General features: G+C 46.6%; 1 protein-coding gene across 2 annotated transcripts in view; it reads right to left on the bottom strand.

Moving 5' to 3' along the window:
- The window catches only part of LOC102134040 (BOS complex subunit NOMO1), a 63,609-nt gene that overhangs the window by 28,616 nt on the left and 22,161 nt on the right, over positions 1-12,832 (bottom strand). For both annotated transcript variants that reach the window (XM_005591341.4, XM_005591342.4), the window contains exons 10-15: positions 11,349-11,454; positions 11,034-11,184; positions 5,514-5,688; positions 3,987-4,128; positions 3,569-3,700; positions 1,727-1,863 (exon numbers count right to left, since the gene is read on the bottom strand). In XM_005591341.4, the coding sequence (XP_005591398.3) occupies positions 1,727-1,863; positions 3,569-3,700; positions 3,987-4,128; positions 5,514-5,688; positions 11,034-11,184; positions 11,349-11,454 (843 nt within the window). The remainder of the gene's footprint in view (positions 1-1,726; positions 1,864-3,568; positions 3,701-3,986; positions 4,129-5,513; positions 5,689-11,033; positions 11,185-11,348; positions 11,455-12,832) is intronic.

The following is a 12,832-nucleotide window of genomic DNA, read 5'->3' as shown; positions in this document are numbered from 1 at the left end:
TCTGTTTTGCCCATTAATCATCAGAGCAGTTGGGGGCCACAGGAAAATTAAACACCTCCCACAACTTCCAACGAAAGTGTGCTATTTTTCATTCAATCAACTAATATTTATTGAGCGCCTGCTATGTGACAGACACAAGGCTGGGCCTTGGGAGGCACGGCCATGGCTCCTGCTCTCACGGGGCTTATGTTCTAATACAGGAAGACAAAATCAATGCGTCAACAAATAAATTAGTGATCTCAGCTGGTCAGTAAAGAAGCTGTGAAAATAAACAGGAAAGCAGAAGAACAATCCCTGCCTAGGGGTCTTTAGCACGCTGGTCCTCAGGGCACATCTCTTCTGAACACTAGGCCTACAGCCTGAATGAGGAGGAAAAACCAATGACACGTGTTTCTGGAGAAGACACAGCATTCCAGGCAGAGGGGAGAGTGTGTGCAAAGGCCCCGAGGAGGCAGTGAGCTTGGTGTGGGACTGGAGAGGACCACTGTGGCTGGGGCCTGGCAACTGAGGGGAGACTGGGAGGAGATAAAGAAAAGGTTAAGGAAGTGTCAAAAAAAAAAAAGAAAAAAGAAAAAAAGATCTTATTACAAGGGAGTTGGAAATTCACTCCACTGCTAGAAGGGAAATGTTTCCTAAGTATCTAAAACTTATTATGAACCGGATATTTATCTCCTATAACAAATCAGCCCGTCGAGTTTTTGTAATTAAGCAGTTAGGGGAGTAAGCTGGCACATGAAACACCAGTTTCAATTCTTCTAGTTTCTCTACAGAGAAACTAAGACCTGCCAATGACATCTGCCACTGCTCGACATCAAAGCATTATAGAAAATTCATGACGGGATCAACATAGGTGCTCCTGAAGCCCATTTCACACTGCCTTTCAGGCCACAGAGACAACAGTCAACAAGAGACTAAGATCCTGTTTACAGCTCCATCCTCTGCGCTGGAATAAATATACCAGAGAAGGTGGGGCACAGTGGCTCACACCTGTAATCCCAGCACTCTGGGAGGCCAAGGCGGGTGGATCCCCTAAGGTCAAGAGTTCAAGACCAGCCTGGCCAACACGGTGAAATACAAAAAAAAAAATTAGCTGGGCATGGTGGCACGCACCTGTAGTCCCAGCTACTCAGGAGGCTGAGGCAGGAGAATCACTTGAACCCGGGAGGCAGAGGTTTCAGTGAGCCAAGATGTGCCACTGCACTCCAGCCTGGGCAACAGAGCGAGACTCCATCTCAAAAAAAAACACAAATATATATATCAGAGAAACTCACTTGGCAGCATCTTAATAAACAAGAGCAGTGTACACCAAGGACACTTTGATACCTAAGAGGGTCACTTAAGCCCTGCCATAACCCTGAGAAGTAGGTATTAAGATCTCAATTTTCGGTGAAAACTGAGGCTGAGATGAAGTAAATGAATTTGCCCAAACCTATTATTACTAATAATATAAAGCCAGCGTGCTCTGTACTATACCAAAGGCCACCCCGAATCACCAGTCACATTTAATGTGTGGCCAGGACAAGGAAGTCTCCTAAATACAGGGGTCCTTCCACTGAGAGATTATAAATGCTTCCTGCTTATGCCTTGCCTAACAGGTGGGCGAGTAGAGAGGCAGAAAAGGAAATCTGACTTGATTACGTTTACAATATTCCTGGCATGTTAGTCTTTCTTGATATCCACAAGGCGAGCGTTTTTCCAAATAAGAGACTCCGTAAGTCGTACATACCAGAGTGATGGCGTGAGACAGGGAACATCTCAGCATGTAGCCTGTCTGCCTGAACTCAACTGCAGACACGTCATCCTCCAGCACTTCCACCTCCAGGCTCTTGTTCTTCCAGCACCAATCCTCATGCATGATGCTTACTGCAAAAGCAAACACCAAAAACAGACACATGGGCGTCGAGCACACCACCTCCCTGCACACCACCAGAAACGATGATCATGAATTAACTAACTTTAAAAAGCGGTGTGTATGTAGACATAAAGACAGAAATATACACACATATATATATTTATAACTAGCAGTATTTGGAATAAATTACTGCTAAAGAAAACCTGGAACCGAGCGTGGTGGTTCACGTCTATAATTCCAGCACTTTGGGAGGCCAAGGCAGGTGGATGGCTTGAGGCCAGGAGTTCAAGACCAGCCTGACCAACATAGCAAAACCCCATCTCTACTAAAAATACAAAAATTATCCAGGCATGGTGGTGCACGCCTGTAATCCCAGCTACTCGGGAGACTGAGGCAAGAGAATCTCCTGCACCCAGAAGGCGGAGAGGTTGCGGTAAGCCAAGGTCGCGCCACTGCACTCCAGCCTGGGTGACAGAGCGAGGCTAAATTTCAAAAAGACAAAGAAAAACTGGAACCAATGTCCATGACATCAAGAAAGAAATCCAATGTAGCCTGTAAGATCAGGCTGCAAGTAAGGCATTCAGGGATCCACAAACTGTTTCTGTAACTCTTTTCTGCTTTGCAGGCCACATGCTTTATTGGTCTCAAACACTTGACTTGGCCGCTGTTACACAGGAGCGGCCATAGAGAATCCATAAACAAACAGGCAAGGCTGTCTTCTAAGGAAAGTACGCTTATAAAAATAGGCAGTTTTTGGAGTCTGCCAAGCCCTGCCATAACAGAAAATATTAATATAATTCCAGAAAAAGCAGTCTGTTTTATAAGCTATCCACTGCCAGCAGCTCCAAGCTGATTTCTGAAAAAGCAGAAATACAGGCAAGAAGTGGTTGAGAAGGGCAAGGAAAAGGGAAGTAACATTTGTGGGCACCAGCTACTTAGCCAGCTTTCTGCACAACGGGCTTTATAAACTTAACTTTAGTCTTATATTCTGCAGAAAGGTTCTATTATGTCTATTTTACAGATGGGAAAACTGAGTTTCGGGGAGGTCAAGTACTTTGCCATGGTCAGTACTCAGCACCAGTACTGGTGCTAAGTTAGTAGAACACATCAGTGGAGCCATTTCACACTTCCTTTTTCTGGCCTTTAGAAATAAAATGCCAGGCCGGGCGCGGTGGCTCAAGCCTGTAATCCCAGCACTTTGGGAGGCCAAGACGGGCGGATCACGAGGTCAGGAGATCGAGACCATCCTGGCTAACACGGTGAAACCCCGTCTCTACTACAAAATACAAAAAAAAAAAACTAGCCGGGCGAGTGGCGGGCACCTGTAGTCCCAGCTACTCAGGAGGCTGAGGCAGGAGAATGGCGTGAACCCAGAAGGCGGAGCTTGCAGTGAGCTGAGATCCGGCCACTGCACTCCAGCCTGGGCCACAGAGCGAGACTCCGTCTCAAAAAAAAAAGAAATAAAATGCCATACATCAAGCACCCTCCCTTAACAGAAGCAGCCAGTGGGCTGTGCAGACAAGGTGGCAGTCAGCTCAGGGCCTGGACTCCTCCAGGCTTGTCCAACGCTAAATAATGCAGTCAAGGTCATGAGGCAAAGACGACTTAAACAAGGAAAGGTACATGGTTGTGATACAATTTGAGACCTGGGTTTTAGAAAGTTTACAAAGACGAGAAGTGTGGGAGGGCCACAGGATGTTGCATTCCAATTCTTACTTTTGTATTTTCCAGGGAGCACGTTGTCAAAGGTGAAAGTCATGGAGTTGACCTTGCCGGAGAGCTGGAGGCTCCGCTTCTCACCCTGGCGGCTCAGGGACTGCAGAGTCACCAGCAGGTCACCACAGGTGTCTGCAGGAAAAAGAAGGGAGGGCCCCATGTGACCCCTCACAAGCTTCATCACAGGTTCAAATCCTAACCCTGTGTAATAGCTTCTTGCTACTGCTGAGCTCCTACGAGGCAGTGGCGGGAGGGCTTCTTTCAAACTCACACGCGTCCACTTGACCCCAAGAAGCCTCCCTCGCATGCAGGTGGTCAGCAGCAAACAACAAAGGCAAAAGGAAAAGTTTCCCAAATCCCACCCCTACCTGCTGACTTCTTTGAAACTACGTGTTCTTACTTTCCAGTGATATCTTACCCAAACAAGAGACTTTCCCAGAAACGGATGCCAAGAACTGTACAAAGGCCACATCCATCACGGGCCTGTCGGTCACAGTAAGAGGAAACATCTGGGGTTTCAGTGTCAGCCCTGCTCTGGTCTCTGCCTCAGGAACCATCACCTACAGAAACGTGGATGGAATGTTAGAGGCTGCATTCGGCAGGATCTTCCCCCTGACCTACAGGGCGCTAGAACATTCATCTGGGCCCACAGCTAAAGAGATTTTGAAGGCCAAAGGTTCATTTCCAGGCCGATTTTACAGTCACAACATATCCATGAATAACTCATGTGAAGGAAACACAGTTCTACCCAGATGAGAAATTAGCCTCAACAGACCCACGTGTATGAACAAAAGTCTGTCTGGCCTAATTCTCCACAGGCACACAAAGCTGACTTGCCTAACTTACATACTAGAAACCAGTCTCTTTTACCGGCTTCGGATCACTCGTGCTGTAAGCTCTGAACCTGTCAACACTATGTGGATGACACTTTGGTAGAATTAAGTCATTTTCTTCTTCCTATTGTCCTGTGTGCCTTTCATGGGCTAAGAAGGGGAACAGATGAAGGGAGCAGCGGCCAACTCTTTCATCCCTAGTAAAGATGACACTGCCCTTCCTTGGAAAAGTCCATCACGCTTCCGAAAGGGCTTCCAAAGGCTTGTCAATGTGGACATCTTCACAAGAAGCCAGCTACCATCTAATAAAGGCAGCTGTCAACCCACATGCCATGCTGTTCTGTGGAAGCAGGGAGAACGCAATCTCCTACCCGGTTTCCCACAGAGGGAGGGGCCCCACTCTGCCCTAGAGGAGAGCAGAGTCTAACAGGGAACCTTCCCGGCCCTCTCCCTTTGTGTTACTTTCTCTTCCACAGGGAGGAAGGGCAGCTGCTGATTTGATGGGTGAGAGCCCAGAGAAACAGTCTCTCCCCAAGGGCAGGGCCACTGCGCTGAAAGGCATGGTGGGCTGACCTCTGCTCTGTTCTGTCTCTTGCTTGCTTGGGCCAGCTGTGGCTTGGGCCTTTACCATGGTGATGAGACCACAGGCCAGAGCGTCTCCCCCTTCTCGGCCTGCTTGAATGGGTAAGTCGCATGGTCCCTGCCCAGCCATCTTGAAGTCAGGGCAAAGCAGGAAATGGGAAGCTCCATTTTGGCCTGGGGTCCCAGAAGCCACACACTATGGCCATTTTTGAGCTGCCATTAGTAGAGTTCATTTTTGGTCTCCTCTTGGACTCATCGATATTCTACAGCAGCCAGAAGCCTGAAGGTAGAGGAGTGACCGGCAGCCTGATACTAATAAACACCAAGACTAGGAAAAAGAGAGACAGACGGCATTATTTTGTAGCTGGATGCCTATCTGGCTCTACTCTACTGGTGCAGGCTTGTAAAGACTTAGAAACAGGAAGTTGGAAACTGGAATGCTCCTTCTCTAACCCCATTCTAGCTAATAACCCTTCTAAAAATCACTGCTTTTTCTCAAAACATTTTAAATGTAAAACAATGCATCGCACCTGAACTTTGTAAGTCCCTGGTTTTGCTTTAAAACAAAATGATCCATGAGCATCCGTCTCCACGGTGACCAAAGACTTGTCCTTGTCTTGAGATGACAGGACAACTTTGTATTTACTCATCTGCTTGACGGTGTCGGGGAAGCGAATGATTGATATCTGACCACAGACACTAAACCTGCAAAGAGAAGACCATTCATTCCAGCATGAGGACTCGATTATAACAGGAAAGGCTCTTATCAACCAAAAAAGACGCAGCCCTCTCCCAGCCCTTGTTCCTGAGAATAGTTTAATCTTAATGAAAAGACAGAATGCACTCCAGATGATTCTGGTTTTAAAAAGCAACCTTCAGAAAGAAGACTGGACCTTTTTCTACAGAACAGGGGCCCGTAGTGGGGCTGTTTGTGCGTTCTGGGTGACATCTGGCAATCCTCCACTTGAAAAGGCAATTTTAAGAAAATCTGTAGATAATAAAAAACGTTTCAGGTAATTGGATCATTGACAGTGGAGCGGCCTTGGACTGAGAATGTGGGCTAGCCCTTAAAAGCAAGAGCTCTAAGCTGCCTAAGAAACTGTGGCATTAACCAGGCCATCAAATGAGGCAGGATTATCAAAGACGTCTTCCTTGCTTGTGATTATATATAATACATGGATGAAAGCAAACTGGGCTACTGGAACAGAAAAGATAATTAAGTTAAAAAATACAGAGCTAAAATTGGACTCCTTGGGAGGTAGGAGCCACAAACGGAACTTATAACGGAAAATCCCTATTAAGGTAATGACTCAGATTTGAGATTCTAAATAAGGAGTAAGGTGTTGCAAGGCATCCCTCGAAAAACACATGAAAGGCCCCTCTGCGAAGACCATCATCCTTGGAGTGCTGGTCTTCATTTCTGAAGCAGACGGTGAGTTAAAGTGTAATAGTAGTACATCCTAGCTGGGGGTCACAGTTGTCTTTCCAACCGTTCATTTTAAAGGCTCTTCAAGAATCATTTTAGATAAAAATTAGTTACTTTTGACATAAAGATAATCAAGAATGTTGGATTCTGACAATTGGGGTACATTAAATGTTGGAACCACCACTCTGCCTCAAATAAAAAACAGTGGAAAACACAATGGAATGGTGGAAGATTGTGTATGTGAAATCTAGGAATCATGAAAAATACCGTCATTCCTTCAGAGTGAAGGGACTGCCCAGCTCTATGAGTTCACTATCTCCAGCATGGGTCAACAAACTACGACCCAAGGACCAAGTCAGGGCCCCCCTCCTGTTTGTGTATGAATTGCAAGCCAAGAAAAAGATTTTTACACTCTTAAGTGGTTAAAATTAAAAAAAAAAAAAAAAAAAAATCAAAAGGAAGATATTTCACGACATGTAAAAATTATATGAAATGCAAATTGTGGTGTCAAAAAATGTAGTTTTGTTGCACTCTGCCCATTCATTTACAAATTGTCTATCTCAGCTGTTGTCCTAGAGACCGTATGGCTCATGAAGTCTAAAATATTTATTCTCTGGCTCTCCACAGAGGAAGTGTGCCAATCCCGGACCTAGTATATGCATTTTGGTTCTCACATTCCCCTACTGTGAACTTTCAGAATAAAAGGATGCAAAGCAAACACTGATACAATCATTCCCAAGGACCTTTCATATTCTCTTGATTTGTGTACCTGTCCGGGGACCCATCGCCTTGTCTATTTCCTATCAAATCTCTTTGCCTCCCTAAGTTGTAAATATTTGAATCATAAGCTCTGTTTTAGCTCATATTCTTACTAAAAAGAAGTGCCTATTTCCCCTAAGCCTCTAATCTATACTGGCTTAGTTTGGAAAAATAAACCAAAAGGGTGGTAGAAAAAGGTTCCGTTATACTGAAGCCCTTAAAAATTGATTTGTATCAATAAATTCTTTCAACAGGGTTTAATATCTATATGGACAAAAATAGGTAATATTGGTGGATATTGAGGTAACTCTATTTTCACAGTCATTTGGACAGAAGCCAAAGAGTTTGTTTTTCAAATTGAGTTTTTTTGGTTTTTTTTGTTTTAAAGGAAGATTAGGCACCATGGCTCAGCCTATAATTCCAGCACTTTGGGAAGTCAAGGAGGGTGGGTCACTCGAGGTCAGGAGTTCGAGACCAGCCTAGCCAACATGGCAAAACCCCATCCCTACTAAAAAATGTAAGAATTAGCCAGGTGTGGTGGAACGTGCTTGTAATCCCAGCTACTCAGGAGGCTGGGGCAGGAGAATCGCTTGAACCCGAGAGGCGGAGGCTGCAGTGAGCTGAGATGGTGCCACTTTGTACTCCAGCCCGGGCAATGGAGACTCTGTCTCAAAAAAAATAAAAAGGAAAAGAAATAGTAAGAAGTATCAGTGTGCTAAAAAGGCAAATGTACTATGTTGGCCAAAAAAAAAAGAGATTTTCCAAAAATGTTCAACAAATGCTGTTTTTCTTTCTTTGACCCAAACACTCTACTTTAAACGAGAAAATAAATATATTTCCTCCATCTCCGTGAACAGTGTCTCCTCCATCTACCCAGTGGCTCAAATAAGAAACCTGAAACCTCAACAGCACAGGCCTGTGGGTGTGTTCTCCATGTGACCCACCATATCCATCTACTCCTCGCTCCCTTGCCTGCCAGTCGCCTGGGCCCAGCCACCACCATATCTCCTCCAGACAACCACCACCGCCTCATATCTGGCCCCTCCATTCACACCATGGCTTTCCTCCAATCCATTCTCCACACAGCAGACAGGAAGAAAAACAAACTTTTTAAAGTACCATGATCCCTATTACTCCCTTGCCAACTGACAACTATTTTTTTTCTTGAGACGGTGTCTCACCGTGTCGCCCAAGCTGGAGTGCAATGGCACAATCTCGGCTCACTGCAACCCCTGCCTCCCAGGTTCAAGCAATTCTCCTGCCTCAGCCTCCCGAGTTGCTGGGATTATAATAGGCGTGCACCACCATGCCCCGCCAACCTTTTGTCTGTTTAGTAGAGACCGGGTTTCACCATGCTGGCCAGGCTGGTCTCAAACTCCTGACCTTGTGATCCGCCTGCCTCAGCCTCCCAAAGTGCTGGGATCACAGGCGTGAGTCACCACACCCGGCCAACCAACTAACAACTCTTAACGGGTTTCCACTGCATTAGGGAGCAAAGCCCAACCCCAAAGTAGGGCTACAAGGCCCCAGAGCTCCCTGACCGTGCACCCACCTCCTCCAGCTGCAGAGACTGCCTTTCAGGTCCTTCCCATCCTGTGCAGGCCTCTGAGCATGCTGCTCCTCTGCTAGGCAAGGTCCTTCTTTATCTACCTTTCAGTCTTTACTAAGGTCTCTGCAACCCAGAGAGCCTTGCAGAGCTCCCAGTCTAAATTAGCTCTTCTTGTAGCACCCTGGTCTCTTCCCTGCACAACACCTGCCATAATTTAGCATCACAAATGTATTGTCTTTTTTTAAAATCTTGTTACTTTATTTGTTAATTTTTATCTCTTTATTTATGTATTGTTAGACCAGGTTATGAGACTAGCTAATTTTTGTATTTTTGGTAGAGATGGTGTTTTGCCAAGTTGCCCAGGCAGGTCTCAAACTCCTGGGCTCAAGCGATCCACCCGCCTCTGCCTCCCGAAGTGCTGGGTTGGATTACAGGTGTGAGGCACCAAGCCTGGCCACAGATGTATTTGTCTTCAGTCTGTCTCCCTGGTAGGGTGAAAGCCCCATCTCTGGAACACTAGTTTGATTAATTATTAGGTACGAAGCATTTCTCAGTGCCTTATCTAGAGTAACTGCGCAAAGTGTTTATGGAAGGTGGGAAGCACTTAAATCCAAGAATTACTTTCTGAGGGTCATTTGCTTCCTTGTCCTCCATTCACCACTGGACTCCTTGACCTCTGCCTCCATCTGTCTACAGAAAAGAGTCACCGTGGCCTCCTCAGTGATCAAGCCAGCAAACTGTTCACCAGGGCTCAGCTCCCTGGACCTCGCTGTTGGACACTACCTCCTACCCCAAACTTAGCTTTCTTAGCTCCTATGACCTCACACTCCCTAGGTCCCCCTTGGGTCACCTGGCACTCTGTTTTTGACCTACTGTTCTTCTCATTCTACCTGTACATATTTGAGGTCCTGGCTGCCACCTGCAGCCAAATCTTCAGGATTTACCATCCATCCAAGCACCTATTGAAGAGCTCCACCTACTGGTCCTAGACCAACATGGCCAAAACTGAACCTCATCACCTAACTGGCTCCTCTTTCTGTCCCCAGCCATCGCAGCTCTCAAGCTGGGCATCCTGAAGTATCTCATCAATCTGTCCTTGACTTCCCTACAAGGCAAGCCATTGTTGCCTCTGCTTACAGACCTCCTGTGCCCAAGTCCTGTCCGCTTCAAAGCCACTCTCCCCCATGCCATTGTTTTCAGAATGCCCTACTGAAAACAATGATCAAAGCTTGTTATCTTGATGCTCAAAACCGCTCATGGCCCCTTGGCCCCAGTGGGAGAAAGCCCCTATGCCCTGGTGGGGTGTGAGGAGGTGCTATGGGGTTGGCCTCATCACCTCCTTCACCTGCCAGTACATTCTGCTCCGGCAGCATGCAGTTTTACACCCGTAGCCACCTCATGCTGCTTTGAGACTGCCTGACTTTGCTCTTGCCGCGCTTCTCCCAAGCGGACCCTGCGTTCTCCTTCGAAGCTACTGTTTTGGGAGCGCCTGTCGTGTCTAAAGCTGTTCTGCAGGTGACATGCAGGTGAATCTGGGATCTGACCCCAAAGCCCGAGTTCTTGGCACTACACAATCTTGCTTCAGATGATGGTAAAACCACACGAATTCAACCACAAGATGTCCCTGCCTGTACTTATAGTACAATGAGTAACTACAAGCAGGAAGAACTACGCCAATGACCTGAAGCCTCTTCCAATAAGCTTTCTCAACCAACAATACCATCTTCTAAAATCTTCAAAGATTAAGCAGAGGGGTCCTGTGAAAGATCATGAAAGTCAGACATGAAAGATTTTTTAATTTCACGAGCTCATTTTAACTTGAAGCAAGGGACTTTTCAGTAAGCATCCAACATGTCAGTACCTTCAGTTTGTAAGATTTAGAACTAATCTTTCTTGACTGGGTGTGGTGGCTCACACCTATAATCCCAGCACTTTGGGAGGCTAAAGCAGATGGATAGCCTGAGGTTAGGAGTTTGAGACTAGCCTGGCCAACATATAGTGAAACCCCGTCTCTACTAAAAAATACAAAAATTAGCTGGGCGTGGTGGAGCACGCCTGTAGTCAAAGCTACTTGGGAAGCTGAGGCAGGAGAATTGCTTGAACCTGGGAGGCAGAGGTTGCAGTGAGTCAAGATGGCACCACCGCACTATAGCCTGGGCAACAGGGCAAGACTCTGTCTCTCAAAAAAAAAAAAAAAAGTACTAATCTTTCTTAAGTTCTTAAGCTCAGCAAAGTCACACAGATCACAGGTCATTTTGTTTTACACTGGCTGCCAGCATAAACACTGGCACTTCCAAATCCACACAATAAGCTTACCCTGTTGCAATAATGTCAGCCAGCTGAGGTGTGTTCGGTGCAATTTTGATGGTGACCGTTTCAAAGTAGAGGTGCTCTTTCTGAGCGTGGATGGTGTATGTCCCTGTGGTTATGTTCTCAAGGCGGAATGAGCCATCAGCTTTTGTTTTAACTGTAAAACAAAAACACACGAACAGAAGATAAGCCAAGAACAACTGTGTATCCTTACATGTACACCAGAATACTTGAGACCAAAAGCTGCCATGTTTTCATATAGTCATCGGTTCCTTTCCATTTCTCTCTGTGGTCCAGAAAGAGCGCTGGCCAGCAGCTCACCTTTGATTTGGTTATTCAGGGTGACAACTGCTTCTGGAACACCATCTCCTTCGGGTCCGTTCAAGACCCTCCCAGTGACGGAGAATCCCATGACGTGGAACACGGGCTAGAAAACAAAGAACAGGAAGAAGGTGCTCAAAGGTGCTCCTGTGCCAGAGCCACGAAGCCGCCTTCTGCTGCGCCGGCCATCGCCCACCATGTCTGCTCCTGCCGCCCACCTCCCAACCCTCAGTCCCCCAGTCCTGTGTGCCAGCCGGGCTCCCTCTCACTTTACCCACATCTGTCTTCTCTGTTCTCTTCCCAACACACTGCTGAGTGTCAAACAACAGAAAAGGTCTAGAGACTTACTTTCCTAGTTAAAAGGTCACTGACTCAGGCTTCTAAAAGCCCTCCACCCTTAACTCTGTGCCCTCTCCTCCCCTCCAGATGCCCCCATTTTGGTGAACTACGTCTTCCTCCAGTCTCCCATGCACACCCCAGCATCACTTTGGACGCCCCCTCCCTGCTCCTCCAGCATCCATCACTCCTGTGGATCCCACCTTTGCAAGGTCTCACATGCCCCCTCCTGTCTTTCCACCATGGCCTGAACACAGGTCCTTATGAAATCCACCTAGGCCGGGCGCAGTGGTTCACGCCTGTAATCCCAGCACTTTGGGAGGCCAAGGCAGGCGGATCACTTGAGGTCAAGAGTTCAAGACCAGCCTGGCCAACGTGGTGAAGCCCTGTCTCCACTAAAAATGCAAAAATTAGTCAGGTGTGGTGGCAGGAGCCTGTAATCCCAGCTCCTCGGGAGGCTGAGGCAGGAGAATCACTTGAACTCGGGAGGCGGAGGTTGCAGTGAGCCGAGATAGCTCCAGCCTGTGCGACACAGCAAGACTCTGTCTCAAAAAAAAAAGAAAAAAAGAAAAAAAAAGAAATCCACCTAGACCACCCTCCTCCATCCCCATCACTAACTCACACGTGGTCCCGTGCTCCGTGTCTGTGTCTGTGCCCCACTCGCCTGTGAGCAGCACACCTGTGCTTTCTCTGCAGTTACTGAGTTCCAGCCCTGATCTGTGTATCCTCAAGGTCACCACTGCTAACCTAGTTTAATATCTTCATCAAACTTACCAGTATCTGAAATGTCCTTGTTCGATTTCTTAGTTGTCTCCCTGCCACTAGCATGTTACCTCATGAAGACAGGGACCTTTTCTGTCTTAGTCACCTGGTACACAGCAGGCACTCAATAACTGACTCATGAATGAGTGAATATGTGCATGCACGTGTGCAACAGCATCTGAGATGAAGCTTTAAATAAATTACTTCCTTTTTATGCCGGTAGCCCTTCTTATTTTTATTTTTATTTTATTGTTTCAGCCAATGGTTTCTTAGTGATGGTCTCACATGACAAGTATTCCTTCTTGATCTTTCCAAAAAGACACGTTTCATTCCATCCATTACCTACTTATTAATTCACATATGTACTCAACAAATATTTTTACTGG

Source organism: Macaca fascicularis, chromosome 20, assembly GCF_037993035.2.
Source record: "Macaca fascicularis isolate 582-1 chromosome 20, T2T-MFA8v1.1".
Lineage (NCBI taxonomy): Eukaryota > Metazoa > Chordata > Mammalia > Primates > Cercopithecidae > Macaca > Macaca fascicularis.
The sequence above is the reverse complement of the archived record's forward strand: the minus strand, read 5'-3'. Positions and strand labels throughout refer to the sequence as shown.